General features: G+C 44.2%; 1 protein-coding gene across 4 annotated transcripts in view; it reads right to left on the bottom strand.

Moving 5' to 3' along the window:
* PDZD2 (PDZ domain containing 2) overlaps window positions 1-22,262 on the bottom strand; it is a 379,909-nt gene that overhangs the window by 203,170 nt on the left and 154,477 nt on the right. For all 4 annotated transcript variants that reach the window (XM_057312176.1, XM_057312177.1, XM_057312178.1 and 1 more), the window contains one exon: window positions 10,218-11,058. In XM_057312176.1, the coding sequence (XP_057168159.1) occupies window positions 10,218-10,693 (476 nt within the window). In that variant the 5' untranslated portion in view covers window positions 10,694-11,058. The remainder of the gene's footprint in view (window positions 1-10,217; window positions 11,059-22,262) is intronic.

Genomic DNA, 22,262 nt, shown 5'->3' with positions numbered 1-22,262 from the left:
GAATTAATCAGTAAGGGGGGGTGGTCTTTGTGGATCATCCTTTCTTCCCTAGGACAAATCACATACCACACAGGACACAGGACCCTTTGACATATACACTGAGTAAGGATGCCAGAGTCAACCATAGCTAAAATATTAGAATAAAAGCTCAATTTCTTATTAAGATAAAAATGTATCTTGGGATGTTAATAATTTTTTCACCTATCTCATGGATCTTCCTGGGCATCCCACTGGGCAACAGATCTTCCAAAGCACGAACCGTTTCTAGCAACTGCTGTTCAAGTCCTCTCTGCTCATTCTGCTGGGTCAGACAAGGACTTCACAGGAATGGACATCCGGACTAAATAAAGCCCGTGAGTCAGAAAAAACCCTCAAGACTTGCCATGCAATTTGACAGAGACCTGTACTTAACAGAGCCTGAATTTTTAAGAAGGACACCCACTCCTTCTTCTCCCCATAATAGTTCAGCTTCCCTCAGGGACATTTGTGAAAGTATATCTGTGATCACAAAAGTCAAAAAAGTTTCTTAGTTAATCCTGGCCCCATTTAAATGAACTAACTTTCAAGTCAGGCCCAAGGGCTGAGAAAACATGCACTTCAGCTATGGAAACAGCCCGGCCCTCTGTCTCCCTTCCCCTCCGCAAAAGGAAATGGGCTAAATTGAAGTCCAAGAAACGTTGTAAATGATAGAATCATCTTTTCTCTGGTGAAGAAAGAGCTCTGAGTGAGGTAACAGTGGGGAGAGTCAGTATTAGATCACTGCTCATGTCCCTGCATCCAGGTGTCTGCGGCTCTGAGATGCAAAGAACCTGGATAGTCACACCTTTGAATGTTTCTTTGTGCATTTCAATAAAGATAAGCCTGTTCATCCAAAAAGCCACTAGGAGTCACATCTTCATAACCATTTTAAATCTATAACAAACTCACCCCTCAAAATCTTTGGAGGAAGATCCAACTTCAAAGAAGAATCCCATGAAGAAATCTATATAACTGTTAAAACCCATGTTTTAGTATAAATTGTACCAAATACACACACACACACACACACACACACACACACACACACACACACTTGGGTCCTGAAAATATCATGTTTTATTCTCTTCCAGGAGGAGGCAGCGACCCACAGGTGAACACCAAAAGACAGGAATTTCAAGCCTTTTAACCTCTGCGCTTGGCAAACAGGTTGATTATGAACAGCTGAGCCAGGCCATGCGTTACCTGCGTCTGCGTCACAAGACTGAGAGGGACCAGGGCCAAAACAGGTGCCAAAGCTTGGAATTCAATGACCTTTTGGAAAAGAAAGACTCAAGAGTCGTTTAAGGGTATCTGGTGCTCACAATGAGAGAATAAAAGTGCTTATTACTTATTTAATACCTGGACATAAAAAATGAGTAGATGTCAAGAAATGGCTGAAAATGGCCCAGAAGTGCCCATGGAGAGGAGCAGAGTATGAAGCCAGGCCAGTAACACTGTAATCACACTAAGATGCTTTTGTCTTTTTTCTCTTTATAGTTTACAATTACAATTACAACAATTTCCAAAAGTAATGCTAGAAGTTTCAAAACGAGTGTCTTAAGTGGGAGATCGGGGTTTTCCATCTCCCACGGCTGAAGTCAGTCACCCAGTGGAGGCTCTGATGGGTACCAGAGAAGACGGCATTGGGATGAAATGAAATGGTGCTCAGGAACTTTGATCCCTTTTAAATTATGGGGAGTGCCACCTTTTGTGTAATCTCTTCCCTCCTGAGGACAAGCAGACAATGAAACGCTGCTTTCTAAGTGGCTCTGGACATTACCTGTGGGCTGTGATTAAGGATGTGCCAAAGTTGCCAGTTTTCTAAAAAAATCCACCCCATTGGCCAGTGTAGTGTTTGACATGGCCCTACTATTCACGTTCCTTGAGGCTTTCTGATTTCAGAAGGATTGAGTCAGACGGGGGAAGGCCAACTTCCTCCACCATCCATCACAAAGAGCCTAGCACAGTGGGTTAATCAGATTACAACTCATCGACTTGTGGGAGACCTGAGGGCCAGGGCTGGGAGTGTTAGGAGAGGATGCCACGAGGGGAACCGGGATGGGCACTTCCTGGGGACAGCATGAGGACACCAGGCACCGAGTGGAGAGAGATGGCACCCGAGTCACTTGCTGCTCAGGGATGGCTCAGATGCTGCCATTCAAGAGAGAGCTCTGAAGCCTGAAAACACCATCCTAACAGCACAGATGAGAAACCCACACAGCCTAATGAGTAATAAACTTGACTAAAATTCCCAGCACGGTGCTCGACTTCAGCCACAAGATGGCAGGCAACAGTGGCAGATTCCCCACAGCCTTGCCCAGAAAGCGGTCTGAAGACCTGAGGGAAATCAAGCTCCCACTGTCCAGTCCCACAGCTGGCCATCAATAATACATTCATGAAGCTGCTATCAGTTAAACTCTTGTTGAGAGAAGGAAGGTTCTAGATGTAATTACCTTCCATTTAGAGAATGGGGGAAAAATACGTAGAAAAACTTAATTTTCTGTTTGTTTTTACTGTCAACAGTAAACTGTAAAAAAAACAAATCCAGTTTCATTGGTTACTGTCTGTAGTGTTGAAAAAAAAGTTCTAGAATTTGAGTCAGAGGCCTTGAATTTTAGTCCTTGCTCAAAAGGACTTGATTCCAGGAAGCCATGCCCTAGAGCCTCAGTTTCCTTCTTGGTTGGACTTGGATGAACTCTGGGATTCCTTCCAGAAACCAGTCATGGAATGAAACAGCGTGTGGGGAAAGCAGGCAAAGAACAAAGTGGGCACAAACGTAAGGTCCTGCAATGCTTCATTTCCACGGCATCCTTGGGGAAATGGGCTGTTCCACATGACGAGTTTTCCAGATAATTGAATTTTAAATGTTGAAACTTGTTTTCCTTTTAACCTTCTGTAATGGAAATCTTTCTAAAGTGTATCACACGCTTCTTAGGCTTCTTCAAGAGCAAGCTGAATATAATTTAACCTTGCTTGAATGTCTCTAGGTCATCGTGATGCCACCTCTTACTATATATACAGTCCTGAATAGAGCACTGGTGCCTTTGGGCATATTCGGGTAGGCAGGACGCTCATGCTAAATGGCCCCAGAGACTACATTATAAAGGTATAATTGACAATTCTTCCTTTCTGTAGCTCCTACATCACCACCAGCAGTCATTTCTCCAAGTTACACCTGCTAGCAGCATTTGACACTCGGTTTAAAATCTGCTATAACCTAGAGAGAACTCAAGGTTGCTATGGGTAACCGGAGTCTGAGCTTGTAACAACCCTAAATTTAATTTTACACACAATTTAAAGGCAAAGGGTACTGTGCTGAAGGTTACTCGTGGTCAGGGCTGATATTCAGTTAGTCCGCCGGGTATGTAATGTAATGTTCCTATGCTAGTTGGCCAATTGCCCAGAGCCCCCTGGGGCTTCCAGCCAGCTCAGCACCCTGACCTGTCTCCTGGGATCACACAGACTTCTCACGTGCTGGTAACTTGAAGGTGCACTCTGGCTCCAGAACCCTGTTCCTGCAGGGAACCAGCATCCTTTCCAATTGGCGGGTCCCCATGCCATCCCAGTTGCTCAGTACTTGGTATCACCCTAGCTTCTGGCCTGCAGATTATTCTTTCCTGATGAATGCATGGCTAAAGTTTGAGTCTCTCCTCTGTCCCTCCAACTCAAAGGCCTCTTTTCAGTTGCACGCTGTGCTCTGGGTTCAGATGGCCTGAGGCTGACCAGGACGGGTGTTAAAAGTTAGCTTTGACTGAACATCTACCATATGCCAGATGCCTCTTCAGTACGTTAACTAACTCATCTTATCTAATCCACTAAATGACCCTATTGGGGAAATAGCATCAACCTCCTGTGGCTGAGGTAACTCGCCCAAAGTCACACAGCCAACACGGAGGCCTGGAAGCCAGTTCCATCTTTCTGAGCTCTGTGTTCTTTGCACTAGGCTCCTCTCCTGTTTATTAATGTACAAAAAAGTGTTTATTAACGTACCAAAAAGTCCAGTCATGGTTCACATCTTGGAAAATACATTTCAAGTGAAACATGGGCCCTTTTACTTTTCAGAAAAGGCTACTTGTTTTGTTGTGTGGGTTATGTTTTAATTAATTCCATACTTTGTTACCAATTTGGAACAATCTGTCCTCAGGGAACAGATCTGGTTTACTTATAGAAAGCTGGCTGAGGGAGGGAGGGACTGGGGTTACAAAGTATTCCTTGTAGGAAATCATCTAAAAAACCTTCTCAGTTCTCCCTCCACCAAACAAAAGTAAATAGAACATTCCAGAAAATCCCATCTTCCCTAGAGTAGGTATGATAAGAGCTTGAAAACACACACTTTCCTCTATGTGTTACGGCTGTGCCTGCAGTGGGGCTGTTACCACTGAAAAGAATAAGGGGCTCCAAGAGCTTCAGGGGCCGGCAGGGGGTGGGGGTGGGGGGTAGCTAGAAGCAAACTGCAGACCTGGGGAGTATCGCCCAGTGAGAAAGCAGAATGGGGTCTGTGATTTTGGGTCAGTCACAGTTGTACTTTTGGAACTGGTCCCGGGGTACAGAAGGATGTCAAACCCATAGCTCTGAATTCTCTGCTCTTTCCCCTGGGGATGAAGTTTACAGATTGACTCTAAGCTAATTTTTAAAATAAGCAAACCATGACCTCATCTTTCACATTTTCCACCTGCTCCTCCCACACATAACACACCCACAATTTTCAGAGTGTCCTCTTCCGAAAACATCCACCACACTCTCTAGTTTCCAGAGTAACTCTTGTCAGGGAGGAAATCGCCCGAATAATTGACTAGCCATAGGTGACAGGGTCAAAACACCAAATGTATTAGTTTGCCAGGGCTGCCATATAAAGTACCACAGACCAAATGGCTTAAGTGACAGAAATTTGTCTCATGGTGCTGGGGCCTAAAAGTCTGAGATCAAGGTGTGGGCAGAGCCATGCTCCCTCTGAGGCACAAGGCAGGATCTGCTCCAGGCCTCTCTCCTAGCTTCTGATCGTTTCTTGGCTTGTGGCAACATAACTACAGTCTTCACTTGGTGCTCTCTCTGTGCGCGTGTCTGTGTCCAAACTTGCTGAAGGACACTAGTCCTGCTGAATTAGGGGCCCACCCTACTCCAGTATGACCTCATCTTAACTAGTTACATCTGTAATCACACTATTGCCAAAGAAGGCCACACTCTGAGGTACTGGGTAAGACTTCAAAATATGAATTTGGCAATGGGGGGTAGGTGGGTGACTAAAAGACACGGTTCAAACTACAACATCATCTAAGGCAGTTTTGAATTCAAAATCAAACTCAAGAGAACGAGCAGAATGGATTGCCCAAAAGAGTGCCTCATATTATCATTCCAAGTGATGGCGTGGACAACTAACGTATCATATTGGTGGGGTGGGGTGTGATGTTAGTACGCAGACACCCGAAATCTCATGCTTACGAGTGAGGGGATACGCATTAATTGAGGTTGCTGTTTGCAGAGATCCACTGGGGTCTCTACAAAACCCTACTTCGTATTCACCAGTTTTTAGGACAAAACCTACATAGGTATGTGGGAAAATTTAGTGTTGAAGGAAACTGTTAGCCAGCTACAGAGTAAAAAGGAGCGTCTCGAAACATTCAAAACACTTTAAATTCCTTGATACTTAATCTCAAAGTGCTTCTAGTTCTAAAGTTCTGACTAGATATGTTTGCCAAAAGGATTCTATATTAAAATTGGGTTTCCTTTTATAAGACGGAGTGGGGGGCTTCTGTTTTGCCTGTCAGTTTGGGTAGGGGGAAGCCTTATAACGTTCTAGTCATTTTCTTCCCTGGTGTCTGCCATCAGACTGAGGCGGTATTTTGTGAAGCTGAAAACCATGCGTGAAATGAAGCACCGGACCACGTGGCGAGGACCAGCGTATAGCTCTGGGGCAGAGCTGAAGTCATATAGCACGGGAGTCAGGAGCACAGACCGTGGTGGCCATTCTGGTTCTGCCTCCTCGTTAGTTGACCTTCAGCAAGTTACATGGCCTCTGCGGCCAAGGTTTCTCATCTAAAGCTGTCCTTTATAGAGCTGTGGTAGGTACGAAATGAGATAGTGGATGGCAGAATGTCCACGATGGTAGCAACTGCTCAATCCGTGGTACTTCTTATAATTGCACCATAGAACTAGGGAGGGAACCTCAGAAAATGGAGCTAGTCTCCTTCTGTCTTGTTAACTTCTTGGTTGTTATGAGCACTGGGAGCCCAGGACTCTAGGAGTCCTTCCTCATTACTTGATTCACTTTCATACTTCTCTTGAAGACCAACCAGTGGGTCCTGGTCTTTTCCTCCTATCACCCCTGCATCTCTGTGGCTTCTGGGGAGATTGTCACCATCCAGCGCGTGCGTGCGCACACACACGCACACACGCACACACACACATACACACACGACTGTACCATCAGAGAAAGGAATTTCAGAGTCATGACTGTTCACTAGTAAAAAAGTTATGTTTGGAAGATTTACTTCCCCAGCTGTGGAAAATTTCCAGAAGCCCAGTGCCTTGATGATTATTTCCTTATTTTCTGTATTCTTGATGCTCTGGCATTTGGGGCCTTGATCCCAGAGAGATTGACCCTCCCAGGGCTAGCCAATTCCTAAAAATAGCAAACAACTCCCCTGAGAGTGTACCTTTGATATACAAATCAGCCAATCCAGAGCCCACACCCCAACTCTCTCCTTTGCAGACTCATATATCAAGACAATATTGCCCCTCAGTCACCCCAGGCCAGGTACTAGACAACCAGAGACCATCCTATAGCTCAGAACCTGCTGAAATCATTCAGAGTACCAAATTCTAAGATTTCTCAGAGTAGCTACCATGATTCACCCAAACCTTCCCTTGAAAACCCCAATAAAGGCTTTGGGCCACGCTCTCCCCTCTTCTCCCCCTGCCTCCTGACTAACACTGCTGCTTCTCCATGTAGCCCTGCGTGGTGTGCAGTTCCTCCTGTTTCTAGGGATCTGTGAGTGTAAACTTCTTCCTTTATGACAGTATTTCCCTGTCTGCATGGCTTATCATACTCGATTAAAATAAATCCCAGGTACATTTGAGAACACCCAGGCATAACAATTAGCAATCTCACAGACCTGTTCCCCAACCTTTTCTCCTATTTCCATTCTCCAAGCTCCTTGGCTTCTGCTATTTCAGTCCAGATACCCACTGACCACATCCATCCAAATACGTATTCCTGACCACACAGAAGGGAATGGTGTGCTGGACCATGCACCACCCCTAGCTAGGAGTCAGAAGAGAGAGACTGAGTCTCTCAGTCTGCCAGTTATCACTGTGACATCACAGGAACACTGCTTCACCTCTGTGAGCTTCTGGAATGATAAAACCAGCTCAGGTGGGTCAAATGAAATGTTTCAGAGATTCACTCCTAATATGTTAGCATAGGCAGCTGCAGCTCACCTCCCTCCCACCCTCACTCCATCATCCCAACACACTTACCCAAGATCTTACCCATGGAGAAAACCCAGAATCCCAGACTCAGTTTACTGCTTTCCCCATCACACCATATTTGCCCCCTCCTTGGAGTCTCCATTAAGGAGTCTAGTTTTGTGTCCCACCTTCTGTCATGACCCTGGGCCCATCACCTTTCTGTTCTTCTGTATCTTCTTTCTTTGAAAAAAAATGGGCATCATCCTATCACTCCCTTCAAGGAATAAATTCAAATCACCAAAGAATCCTCCCCAGGTAGCTGGAAAGCCTTTTCATTTCAGGGTCAGATATACTTTCAGAGCCTGGGACAGAGAACTTTGCCTCTTAAAGACTCCACAGCCTTAAGCAGCCAATGGGAAGAGCTTCCCGAACAAATAGGAGAAAATTTATCCAGTATGGAAAAACTCTCCCAAATCCTAAAGACTCTAGTAACCTCTTAGATAAGAAACTCCCAGTCTTTCCAAACACTCTCCATGGAGAAGAGACATTGTCAGTCTAATATTTTATTGAGCATTATGTATTAAACACAGTGCTAAGCCCTTTATACACATTATTGCATCACTTAGTCATTGGTTCAATAGCGTTATCATTCCCATGTCACAGACAGGGAACGTGAAGCTAAGAGGGATGATTTTTCCAAGGTCAACCAGCTTGTGAGTGTGGGAGCCTGAGAGGGCAGCACTAGTTGTTTGGCTCCAGAGCTGTGTGCGCTCTCCTGCTGGATGTCCCCTCCTTGCTCTTCCTTCTGCCTCTGCATCCAAGGGAGCTCCCCTCAAAGCTGACAGCTGCAAATGGTGGGGGTTCTCCAGGATAGCTCTGGGAGGGCTGCCTCAAGCTCCATGTTAATCCCTGCTTCTAACCCTGAGAACCCAGCCACCAGGGACTGAAGTCACCTTCTCAGTGCCAACAAATACTACAGTGGCCAGTCCTGCTTCTTTTCTAAGAACAATTTCTAATTTTAAATAGAATCATTTCTGTTCAACACTCTTCAACATTGAAAATGAAGCTTCTCCCAATAACTGCCAGTTCAGGACCCAGCCATGAGCCAAGAACATCTCTTCAGCCGGATAGGCAACCCAGAGAGAACACTGGTGAGATTCTAGTGAGTAAGTGCTCACACATGCCAGCCAGCCCTGTGCCATGACTATTCCATGCATTGGCTCATTTAAACTTGAACCACACTCTATGTGCCTGATGACTTCTTGTTGCCCCTCCATGTCCACTCTCCACCATTCTCCACCCTGCCCTCTGCCACAGGTTGACACATATGGACAGTCTCAATGGGCTCCCTTGCCACTGGCTTCTGGCTGGTTTCTGCCAATGGAAATCTCTGGTAGGAGACTGAAGGGAAGGAGAAGGTTAAACTTAAGATACTTCCGCTCTGGCTTCTTCCCCTCAGGGTCTCCTTGGGTTAGATGTCTTCCTTACTGAAAGGTCACCATGATTCTCAAGGTGACCCTCTCTCCATGATTCCCTTCTCTTGGGACATAGGAGCCCTCCTCACAGGAGGCCCTGAAGGCTTGACAAAAGTTATGCATCTCAGAATATCTTCAAACTTCTCTTTTCTTGTCTCTTCCATATATACCCATTACTAAAACCCTGGTGTGCAGTAAAGGGTTAACACAGCAAATTTGGGGTATTCAACCCACGTATATTCCAAAGAAGGAACTGGTTCTTGACTAACTCCTGGGAGGTAACCTATACGTCCTTGGAATATTCTGCCTGATACCAAATAGTTTATGCTAATAATGTGATTTATGGCAGGGGCATTGGGCCATGTGGCATTAGTTTGAAATCTGGAAGGACTGGATCTGAGTAACTAAGGTCAGCTACACAGGCACTCCATGTCTGGGTGACTGACCTCCAAGAAAAACCCTGATGCCAAGGCTCATGAGTTTTCCTGGTTGACAGTACTCCACAGATGTTGTCACACATCACTGGTGGGAGAATTGAGCCCTTCTGTACAACTCTACTGGGAGGGACAACTGGTAACTCGTACCTATTTCCTCTCCTGGATCCCACTCTGTACCTTTTACCTTTGTGCATCTTTTCGCTGTAATAAACTGTAACCCTGAGTTTTCCCGAGTCCACTGAGTCCTTCTAGTAAATCACTGAGGCTGAGGCTGGTCTTGGGGACTCTGATTCCCCTGAGAAACAACAGTCCAATCATAACTTACTACCATGATGGGTGGCCACACAGATGAAAAACAGAACTATGCTCATCACCAAGTGGATCTTCCAGGATGGGGAAACTGGGGCCAAGGGCAGGGGTGGCTGGTGGTCCAGAGATAGTTCTAAGTGTCTCAAGGGGCTTCTGGACTGTCAGTCTGTGAGTAAGGTGACATGGGACAGGCAGATCGAAATACACCCAACCCAACCTTTGGTGCTTTAACTGGAGGGGAGATGCTGGGTTGAGTGGAAGAAGGTCTAACTAATACGACATTTCTCATACTCTTGTGTCATGTACCATTTCTTTTATTTCTGACCCAAGTTTTAAGAAAAAAGAAAATACTCTGAGTCTGAGTCCTCTAAGAGAGAATGAAGCGAAGAAGAAACATACAAATACCAGAATACTTGAACTTTGTGTGTTTTCCCTCTCCGTAATAAATGCCATTGGCTTCTTGCCAGAGGAGGTCTCACACCCTCTGCAGCTACAGACTGGAGCAGCAGACCTAAGTGAGCCGCAGGGTCCCCTGTCCAGCCCCTGTGCCAGCTGGCGCACCCCCACTCACCTGGCCCCACTGACATCAACTCCAACCATCAGCTGCCCATTCAGGGAGAGGATCTCATCTCGCAGTCGGACCTTCCCACTCTTCCCTGCCGGGCTGTTCTTCCTCAGCTCTGTCACCCAGATGCAGCCGACGTCCAGCACAGGGCCCTGGTGGGTCTTCCTCTTCTTGCCCCCTCTGCGCTTTTCTCCATAGTCCCCGAAAACAGGGATGTTCCCAAAACTGAGGCCCACAGTCTCTGTGTCCCCCAGCTCCTTGGTGAGGTACACAGTACAGATTTCCATCCCCGGGGGGCTGTGGTCAGGTGGGACCGCACTCTCATCCACAGCAAAGTTCAGCTGGATGTATTCCTGCAGCTTCTGGATGGCCGCCTGGCAGAGCCGCTGCTCTGGGCCATCCCCGCCCTCCCGCAGGCTGTTCTGCAGCCACTGGTAGAGGAGGGGCAGGTGCAGCACGGCATTGTCCTGGGTGATGGGCATGGTGCTCACTCCCAGACACCAACATCATGAGAAGACCTGCTTCTGGGGGCTGGACCCTGGAAGGCCCCATGTCCCTTGGGAACGCTGGCTGTCATCAGGTTTGCCTGTGTTCATGTTCAGGCTGGCAGATGAGCCTAAGGGATGCCTACTTGAGACTGCGCTGTTTGCTTTGGCAAGAGGAGGACGGGACACAATTAAAACAACAGTGGAACAATTGCTGTGCCTGGAGTGCTCACCAAGAGAAGGAAGGAAGTGTCTGACAAGTTCTTGTTTGGTTCATTTCACAGCAGGGCCCATGCAAATGACCCGGAAATGGGGTATTCCTCCAGCAGCCACAGCATGACCTCACCTAGTCCCATTTATGCCTGGAAGAGGAAAAAACAAAAAATTTCAGTCACAACAGTGAGCCCTCTGATACAGAATGGCCTCCTGTAATACAGAAGGACTATGTTTGCTTTTTGGAGCCGGGAAATTCATGCCTCTCCTCGTTCCCCAGCTAAGATCGCTCCACCCTGTATACACAGACATACTGACAGACACAGACACACAGATACACAGAGGCACACACATATACACACGGTTCCCCCAGACAGAAACTTCTGGAACAATGACTTTCTCCAGGAAGTTTACCTGATCATCAGGGAAAGAAAGTGACTTTTTCTAGAACAACTCCCATCAAACTCATATCCAACCAGGAGGCTATGTGAAAGACTCCTTGGAAGACTGTTACAGGGGTTACGGACATATGTAAGAGCTTACATTCTTAGGAAGTTAAAATCTATGTCCATTTGCCTTCATCAGCTCAACTGCACACACAGGAAGCCTCTCCATTCCAGGACTGACAATGATGCCAAGAAGAGGAAGAGCCAATCAACAGCACAGAGAGATTTGGGCTCTGGCTTAGGACAATACCCGTCCTAAGCTCAGCCATCATTCCATCTTCATCACGTAGCCTCAGAGGGAATCATGTCCCTATGCACCCTGCAGCTTCTCTTTTCCTTTGGTGAACTGTCAGTCCAACCTCAAAGCTATCTCCTCCAGAGAAATGTTTCTCCATGCTTCTGGATAAGGAGACTTGGCCTCTCCTTGGCTTGCCCTTGACCACACTGCTTAGAGCAGTGAGGCATCCCCCCTGCACTGCCAGCGGCAGCAGGCAGGGCTCCCCCGTGAGAGCTGGCAGCAATCCAGCCCCCACTGAATTCTGCACAGTGCCTGGCACACAATACGTCTCCATGATGAAAGGCTAATTGAATCTCATTGCCAATGCACCAAAGAAAACTTTCACCTCCATCTTTCGTAAACACAGAAAAATGACCCTTTTCATTCTCTTCTCTGAATTTCACTTTCACCCAGAGAAAGTCAACATAAACTATGCCATCTAAGATGGAAAACATTCTCTAGCCTTCTCAGGAAGTGATTTAACAAGGAATAATAATAAGTGGGAGAGGTGTCAGAAGCCATGTCAATAATACATGACCTTATTACTCAGTAACCATAAAGAAATTTCCAATATAGCAAGTTCTGAGCTTCCAAAGAACTTGAGTGCCAGCTATTAATTGGTTCCAAGTAAATCAAAAGCTTAGCAAATATCATCTACATAATCACATGCCTATTAAAAAAGAAATGCAAGATCAAAGAAAAGATAATCCATAAATGTACAAAAACTGAACGTTCTCTTTGGCCAAAATAAGTAACACCTCTCACTGCAAAGTGACTCCACACAGACATATTAAGATCTTATGAATAAAACAAAACATTTTCCATCAGGCCTAGCGATCTTTATGAATCTCCATTTTCTCATCTGTAAAATGAGAAAGTTAACCTAAGTGATGGCCAAGGTCTGTCAAACTGAACAGGGAGGTCCTCAAATACAGCGACAGTGCTCATTCATTTTTGTACTCCCTACCCCAGCACAGTGCCATCAACTTGTAGACTCTCAATCATTTAAAACAATTTTTTAAAATATCCTTTAAATTACAATTTTAATGGTCAATGATTCAGGATATTAGTCACAGTTCAGATGGTCCCATACATATGAAAACTGGGTAAATATCTCAGGTAAGTTGCTCTTTAAATAAATCTGACTGAAGAAAACCCTAGAGAATTTTTCTTCTTGCTGTTAACTTGTATTCACTCAATACATATTTACTGAACATCAATTAAGAACCAGGCTTTGAACTTGGCACTGAAAATATACCATCAATAAGGCAAATTCCTCGCCCTGAAGGAATTCACAGTCTAGTGGGGAGATAGATGCCTAAATAAGTGGAAACCAGTGTGTAATAAGTCTAGGACAACCCTCTTAACAGAATTGACAAAGGTACATTCCTGGAAGCCATGTGTATGTAATAAAAGCCCCAGCCCCTGGTGATGGGTCCAGAGCTGGGGGTCTTGTACAAGCTGGAACAGAAGCCTCTAGTTCTTCCCTGAGAACTAAGCACTGGGACCTAGAGAGAGAGAGGGTATAGTCTTGAAGAGAACTATAACTTTTGTACTAGGGGCTCTGGATGGCAATGTTCTACGGGCTATAAACTAGGTAGCAAAGCAGCAAAGAAAGCCATCCTGCCAAGAAGTAAAATAAAATTAATTAGGAGAAGGCAGAGGTGCAAGACTGGGGAGAGAACACTCTGGTTTCCCCACAGCATTCCTGGTCTTAGTTTCAGACACCTGGATAGGGCTGCATTGTTACCCTCCTCTTCTATCCAAATGACTATATCAATCCTTTTTTTTTTTTTTTTAAAGATTTTATTTATTTATTCGACAGAGAGAGACAGCCAGCGAGAGAGGGAACACAAGCAGGGGGAGTGGGAGAGGAAGAAGCAGGCTCATAGCGGAAGAGCCTGATGTGGGACTCGATCCCGGAACGCCGGGATCACGCCCTGAGCTGAAGGCAGACGATTAACCGCTGTGCCACCCAGGCGCCCCTATATCAATCCTTTTTTTATATATATAATAATTTTTTATTATATTATGTTAGTCACCATACAGTACATCCCTAGTTTTTGATGTAAAGTTCCATGATTCATTACTTGCGTATAACACCCAGTACAATAAATCAATCCTTAACATTAAATTACATTTAAAAAATTTAACTAAAAAAAGAAGAAAGGTAAAGCAAAACTAAAAAAAAAAACCCTTTAAATGAAAATAAATTTTACTTTGAGTTGTTTCCTGCACTTTGAAACTCTAAAGTTTTTAATACGCTAGGGGTGAGCAAAGCAGGTTGGCTCAACTTGGAGCAGGGTCAGGAGATATGAACCTGGCTGCTGGGAGCCCACCCGCTAACTATGAATGCTGTGGGGGCAGGGAGGGAATTTTCAGAAAAGGAAAAATTATTTCAAGACATTTAGTCTTATTTTGGTGTTCATGGACTATGTACTTTTTGAACTCCATACTTATCACTGGGAATTTTCCAGTAATCCTTCCAGCCCCCTGTTCTATCAACTCCTTTTCCTGTTTCTATAAACAGCAGGAGTAGAAGCATTCCAATCTACTACAATGATCTGAGATGACTCAGGGCATAAGAAAAGATACACAATTTGGCAATACTCTAAAATGAGTGGTTCTTTCACAACAGCCAACGAAACATTCCTGTGAACAAAACATTGAACCAGAGAAGATACAGAAGAACAGAAACCTGCGAATAGTTACAAATACCAACATCCCTCTGTGGCTGATCTGTGCAAAGGTCTAAATGTTTCTCATCTTGAAGATCAATTTCAATAGGGAGCAAAATTTGTGGACATGAAGGTCCACTGAATGTTCCAGTTCACTTTTGTCTATCATATATAATTCTCCAATTAGAGTCCCATCTCACAGCAAATAGCCATGATAATTTAAATTAATTTTGACTTGCCTGAAGCTGACAGCCTTAGCCATTCAAAATTCAAAATGAATGCTCCTTAACAGATTTTAATACTGTATTTAGACTCTACCAACTTTCTCAGATCCTCTTTCGGCTACACTATGCATGCACAGCAGGACAATACCACCCACAACGGGGTGAAAAGTAGTTCTGGACTGAGGAGGCAAAAATCTTAGATCTTGTAATGGTTAGTGTCTGCCTGCAAAGCTCAATCCTATATGACAAAATCTTACCCCTTAGTGTCTAATATTTTGTGTTAGAACTTAAATTAAGTTTTTTTCTCCAGAGTGAGGAGAGCAGGACAATAATACAAAAGATGGAGAAACACCGAACGAAGTGAAACCAATCATCTGGCCAAAGTCACAGCCCCACAGTCACCTGAAATCCAGAGGCTAAATCCTGAAACTGGCAAGGGGGTGCACAAAAGGGTCCTCGGGTTTATCCAGACCATATTTGAAAACAGATGCACGCCGGGCGGTCTTGTACTAACTCTCTCTTGCAATTGTCCTGAATTCTTGATTCTTGATTGTCCTCCTATTCTGAACTCTGCTAAGTTCCAAGTTCCTAGTCTTCCTTTCTTCTGGACCAGATTCCTCTTTTGACTTTCAGAAAATCTCACATTTTGGGGCGCCTGGGTGGCACAGCGGTTAAGCGTCTGCCTTCGGCTCAGAGCATGATCCCAGCGTTCTGGGATCGAGTCCCACATCAGGCTCCTCCGCTATGAGCCTGCTTCTTCCTCTCCCACTCCCCCTGCTTGTGTTCCCTCTCTCGCTGGCTGTCTCTCTCTCTGTCAAATAAATAAATAAAATCTTAAAAAAAAAAAGAATATCTCACATTTTAAAAGTAAACTAATGTTGATTAAATATTTACTATTCATTCAACAGATGTTCATCGAGTGCCTGTCATATGCAAGGTCCTAAACAAAACAGACAATGTTCCTACGAAGCCTCATGAAGCCTGTATTGTGATGGTGGCAAATCAGTAAATATAAAATACTACGATGTCAGATGGGGATTGATACTATGAAGAGAATTATGGTAGTGTCAGAGCGTAGTGAATGATGGACGATGGACGTATGAGGGGATTAAGAAAGGCTGTCTGGGAAGAGACCTAAATAAAGTGAGGGGCTGAGGTGAGAGAATCTCTGTAGGAGGGCTGTTCTCTACTGAGGAGACAGCACATGCAAAGACCCTGAGGTGAGAGTCCGCTTGGCTGGCCAAGGACAGGTGTGGGGATAGGTGTGGCTACAAAAGAGCGAGTGAGGGGGAAATGCCCCCACTGAGCTAGATGCCTCCCCATTGTCTCATTCTTTATAAAACAAGGGCATCTGACACTGTTTTTACCAACACTGGCTAATGGCTAATGTTTTCTGAGCATATATACACACTCAGACACTGTTCTAAATGAGCACTTTCCAAGGATTACTTTATTTAATTGCCTCAAGGGTACTGTAAGGAGATATTATTAGTGTCTCCTTTTTAGAAACTCAGATAAATGACAAAATCAGAGAAGCTAATTAAGGACTAGAGAGGCTAATTTTAAGTCTAATCAGGCTAGAACCCAGATCCACTGGATTCGGCCATGTAGGCTAGCACTATGCCACCAATGGGCCTCACGTAATAAATAAATAGGTACCATATGTCAGAAGTCAATGGCGTTCTACCTAATATCCATTCTCTCTTTCTTCCTTTATTTTGTTGGGTGTGATATGTTCAACTAAAACTTGGCCTTTCTTGGAGGCATGGATAGTATGTTCAACTAAAACTTGGCCTTTCTTGGAGGCATGGATAGTATACAACACAGTTCTGGCCAATGAGACAAAAGGAGAAATTGTTGCATGGGGCTTATATCAGCATTACTTATGAGAAGAACAGAAATGAAAAGAAAAAATAAATCCCCATGTTGCTTAGTCATTGTTATTTTGGATTTTTCCAAATCCCACTAACTAGCTGAACTAACCCCCAAACAAATAACACAATGTGATATCCAGAAGTGAGGGAACTAAAAGCAATAGAATCTAAAACATGGAATTGGATGAGAAAAGAAGGGAGGGAAGCAGATACCAAGAACTTGGATATTTGCAGACTGAAAAGGTGACCCTAGACATTTAATGTAAAATATTTGGTGAAAATGCCACCTGCTATACCTTGGAAAATCACTGATGTGTTGATTGAGGTTGTAGATTAGAGAAGATGGTGGGAAACTTTTAGAATATGGGTAGATAATTTGTCATTCTCAGCAAAGTCTAGAGCTCCTCAACTCAGCTGGCAAGTGAGATGGGAAGAAATATCACTTTGCTAAGGAAGGTATCCTTTAATTAATTAATTAGTTAACTGAGGGACAGAGAGAGAGTGGGGAGGTCAGAGGCAGAAAATCTCAAGCAGACTCCGCACTAAGCATGGAGCCTGATGCAGGACTTAATCTCACAACCCTGAGATCATGACCTGAGCCAAAATCAAGACTTGGATGCTTAACTGAGCCACCCAGGTGCCCCTAAGGAAGGTACTCTGGACAGTCAGCCTGCCATCTAAATTGCCAAAGAGGCCTGTATTCTGGACTCTGCACAGCTGAGAAAACCTATTTTATCAGAAGGGGGTGGGTGGTACCCTATCCAGACAGAGGTTGTGTAAGCCAGTTGCCAAAGGTGTGATTACCCACTGGAAGCCATTGTTTCAACTGTACCAGCAGCACACATTAAGTAGTAGATGTTAAGATAACATTTAGGGAGATGGGCAGAACTCATAATCTAGAAATAAAGAAAACAAATCATTAGGAATTGATTAGGAGCCTATGAAGTTGTGGGGAAATTGTATTGCCAAAACCACAAACCTGGTTTGTAACAGCCTGAGATGGTTCAATCCACACAGCAATCTCATAACTCTTGTTCTCCCTCCCTCCCCTGGGCAATTCACATCCATAGGAAACAGGCAATGTGTAGAGCCCCCAGAAAGGGTGTCTTTCCAAACCTACCACAGACGTGGCCATGGAAGACAATGAAAGAGGAATAACCTCCCAGAGAGAGAGGCGAGGGCATTGGAAGGCAATGAACAGGAGTTCCTGCCATAAGAGGGAGGGGTTGGATTCTTGCTATTCTGCTCACGAGGATTTGGCCAATGTTATGGAGAGTGACTGCTGTGTTTTCCATCCCTCCTTTTATAAATGGAAGTTTTTATTATAGTTATTCTATATCTTTTCTAGTGTTGCAGGTTAGATGTGTCAGGGCTTGGTCACAAGGAGTTATAACCAGAACTGATGGAAGGGACCACACATCATCCAGAGATCCAGGGCTCTAATCTTGATAGACTAACTAGATGAGGTTGGGTGCTACCTCCCTTGGGAATGGGGAATCTATCCCATGCATGGAAAGAAGGGTATGTCTGAGTAATCAAAAGAGGGAACTGTGGCTAGCTGCCTACATAATATTTCTTCTCTCCTCTTCCTAACAAAAGTCCATCTGTATTTAAGGAGCAAATACCCAGTTAAAACACTGTGTTTCTTAGTGCCCCTTTAAGAGAGGGGTGGCCATAACATACAGTCTTGGCTTACGAAGTTGTTTGGTAGGGTTACCAGAAAGGTTCTTTTTTTATGGGCACTCTTTTTCTTTTTTCTTGCTTAAAATGCATATGTGATGGCTGGAGCTTTTGCAGCCATCTTGTGACCAACCATAAAGCAAAGGTCTGACATCCTCGAGAATCTGCACCAAGACATTCTCCTTCCAGACTTATTAAATGAGAGAAAAACAGGCCCCTACCTTGTTTAAACCATGTTAATTAGACATTCTGTTATAGGTGAACAAAATCCCTAATGAATATATTGCTTTAATTCACTCTTTATCCTCACAAGAGCCAGAAAATACCCCTGAGTGTTTCAATTTTAGCCCTGCTACTTTGTCAATTAGCAGCTACTGTTAAGTTTCTACCTTGATTTGGCTCACCAAAACAAAACAACCACCACCACCACAACAATGTATGTTTTAGCCCCTGAAAGAGCTAAAAGCACACATGAATTCATTCAATGGTTTACTAGCACCATTGTGCTGTCCCAGGTGTTGCAGACAAACCCACAACTGATTGAGAAACACTGCAAATACAAATGATTGCGATTCCTTTAGTTGGCTTTTGTCTTCTAAGAGCAAGCTACTGGCTAATTTTTAACTACCTACATGGCTGGCTCTAGACTAGTGGCTGTGCATATGAAACAGAAGTTGATCTAGCTTTTATTTCATGCAACAGGAGTTAATTGTGCTAGGCATTATGCTACGCTGGGGAAGAAATGACAAACAGCCCTGTGGAGGCTATGGTCCACTGGACAAAGAGATTGTTAAATAAAAAGCATGTGAAGGGCCATGAAATGGTACATTTGTGGGCATATGATAGATTCTGGAAAGTGAGGCTTTACAAGGTCTATGCTGCCTGGGGCTTTAGGGGATGAAAGAGGTGTTCCCATATAAATTATAGAAGATGAGGACCTAGAGGGGACCTCAGGGATTACCACAACCAGTATTCAATTTTAAAGAAGAGAGAAATATACATCAAGTCAAGATGAAGATCCTTTGGTTTCTGGGTCTGATAACCTTTGAAAAGTAGGAAGAAAGGAAAAATAAATAAAAGTAAAAAGAATGACCTGGCAGCTATTTTGAGAAGCTAATACTTGAAGATATTGCATGTCCTGAAACATGGATTATTTGTCCAAATAACAAAAAATAGGAATGAATAGAGATTACAGAAATTCATGAAACATCATGCATGTTTGCTATCATGAGTGCAAGAAAACATCTGGGGACCAGAAAATCAAAATGAATACTGTAAATTATTTCTGTTACTTCTAAAATATATTTGCCGTGGCTTCAAATACTGAAAACAAGTTTGTACATCTGAGGTTTAGGACTCTACTCAGAATGCCAAAATGTGGCCAGTTCTGGATTAATAATATTTCTGGAGTTTAGGTATCTTAATTCTTTTTTTAAAAAAGATTTTATTTATTTATTTGAGAGAGAGAGAGAGCACAAATGAGAGGGGCAGAGGGAGAGGGAGAGAGAGTCTTAAGTAGACTGTTAAGAGCACAGAGCCTGATGCGGGGCTCCATCTCAAGACCCTGAGATCAGGACCTGAGCCAAAACCAAGAGTCAGACACTTAACCAACCCAGGTACCCTGGTATCTCAATTCTAAAATAATACAATGGCTGGGGAAAAGAGGGCATTTATGGAGTCACATATTTGTGAAACCGCAATCCAATATTTTGAAACAGTTGCTATCACATGGATAATTGACGGAGACAGTCACAACTTCTGTGTTAGCAGCACCATAATCATGAGTCACTGTGCTTGCCCATTTTAATGTGACCATCTTACTGTGACCATCATGTCCACTTTGCGTGGACTGGGCAGCCATGAGCCACCAATCTGTCATCCACAAACCTACTGACCACACCATCAATATACAGCATGCATCATAAGTTCTTTTTCAATTATACTTGAGGTTTTTAAAAAATTTTTTGAGTCTAGTTGACACACAATGTTACATAAGTTTCAGGTATACGATGTAGTGATTCAACTTCTCTATACATTCTAGGCTCGTCACAAGTGTAGCTACCATCTGTCACCCCACAACCCTATTACAATATCATTGACTAGATTCCCTATGCTATACCTTTTATCCCCATGACTCATTCATTCCAAACTGAAAGGCTGTATCTCCCACTCCCATTTTGCCCCACTTGAGTTATTTTTTGAAAATGCAGACTTATTTTACAGTATTTTACAGTTGTTTCTTTCAGAACAATTGTACTGTTTAGCTGCTTCTGGTGTTTAGACTTTTGGGTAAATAATCTACTCACTATATTTAAATTCTTAGCATGTAACTGCACAGGCTCTGACTTCATCATTAATGAGCAATGACTCAAATATTTATAATAGCCAGTAATATACTCTGCCATTAGTTAGCTGTAGGTCCCCGGGCAGGTCATGTAGCATCACTGAGCCTCAGTTTCTTTTTCTGCCAAATGAAGTGGTTCTACTAAGTTTCTTTCCGGTTCTAGCATTTTCCTGGACTTTGGAGCTGAGTTAGCAAGACAAAGAGGGAGTCACTAGCCTCATTTAGAAGCATATACACAACACCGGGAAGTTTTAAACTGCAGAAGAGATGGGCCAAACTGCTTTATCAGATTTTGAATATCTGCCAAGACAAAGGGAGGAAGGGGGGCCCTGGGGTGGTTTTACATTCATGTGCTTATAACCACAGTTCAGCTCTTCCAGAAGACAAGAAGAAATATATCCTATTGAATAAAAGCTCTTTGGAACAGCAGAAAAAAAAAACACAAGGTTTCAAGAAGGGGAAGCAACTTGCCTGGGAGGGGTGGGGTACAATAGGAAATCCGGTGTTTCCATTGAGGCCCCACAGATTCTCCAGTTTGGCAAGGGCCTAAACTGTGTGGCGACCAGCCTCCACTCCCTCCCTTCCAGCCTGCCTCCAGGAGTCAGGGCTGGAACGTCTGGTGCAGAGACAGTATCCTCAGAGGAAACCAAAAGATCATGGAGCACAGCCTGTGTGCCTCTCCAAGCACCCCCTTTCCCAGGACTGTGGGAAAGGACTCAGATGATGGTCATGAGAAGCAAGTCAAAGTCATGGGAGTGAAAGGAAAAAGAATCCTCACTTGTCATCTTCCAGGCAGGAGATAAGGATTAAGAGAAGGAAAGATTGAAGGAGTGTGATAGACCAATGCCCGCACTCTCGATGGACCCCATGTGCCACCTTCGTTGTTAAAAGGGGTGGGAGAGAAATGAAGTAGAGAGAAAAGAAGACAAGAGATGGTTGAAATTTAAAGGAACTAGCCTGGAAATCAGCAAATGGAGGTTGTACTTGGGGACTGCTGTGACGACCTTGAGAGATCAGGAGAGAGGAGGAGGATGGATGCGCGGTCTCCTAAGATCCTGCTGTTGCTGTGTCAGCGTCAGCATCAGTGTGCAGGAGCATGTGCAAAGGTAAAAGATGTGGCTGGGGAAGGCCACCGGTAGGCCAGGGAGATGGCCACAAGGTCACCCTGATCTTGGTCACCTTCCCTCATTCATGTCTTCCAGCTCCCAGACTCAGAAACGTGAGTTCTGTCTGCACATCGAAAGAGTATCTGCCTCTCAAGTGTAAAGAGATGGTTACCAGCAAGAGAGCTCATTCATTAATTTTCAATTGGAAATACAATTATGAAGTGGGGAGGATGCTGGCGTCGACCTGCTCAGTGCCTGCTTTCCCTGCAGACAGAATGCAGAGGAAGGCAAGCTTCAGAACAAGGAGAACCAGGTGAGCACAGGAGGGTTCCCCCAGCTGAGGTACTCTCCCCTTGCTCTCCCACTCCGACCTGGGCTTTGCAAAGGAAGACCGCTTAGCTAAGACTCCCCTGCACTAGACAAAACTCGAAAAGGTATCTCTAACTTCTAGCTCCTGGAGGGTTTTTTCTGCTCTCTGCATTAACTACCCCCCCTCTATTCATACCCCTTTCTCCACACTGCATACCATAACATCCGTAAGTGTTGATTTCAATTCTCTTAATTATGGGCATAATCATATTTTGGCCTATCCTCTTCAAGATTACCATGATTCTATGGATTCTATGTTTTTGCAGAAAATTTCTTAACTTAGGTATTCCTGAGGCTGGGTATTCGACCGTGTATGATCTATGTACTAGTTTCATTCTCCACATATAAACTTGTC

The sequence above is a fragment of the Ursus arctos genome, unplaced genomic scaffold (genome assembly GCF_023065955.2).
Source record: "Ursus arctos isolate Adak ecotype North America unplaced genomic scaffold, UrsArc2.0 scaffold_15, whole genome shotgun sequence".
Classification (NCBI taxonomy): Eukaryota; Metazoa; Chordata; class Mammalia; order Carnivora; family Ursidae; genus Ursus; species Ursus arctos.
Note: the sequence above shows the minus strand (reverse complement) of the source record. Positions and strands in the feature narration are given on the sequence as shown.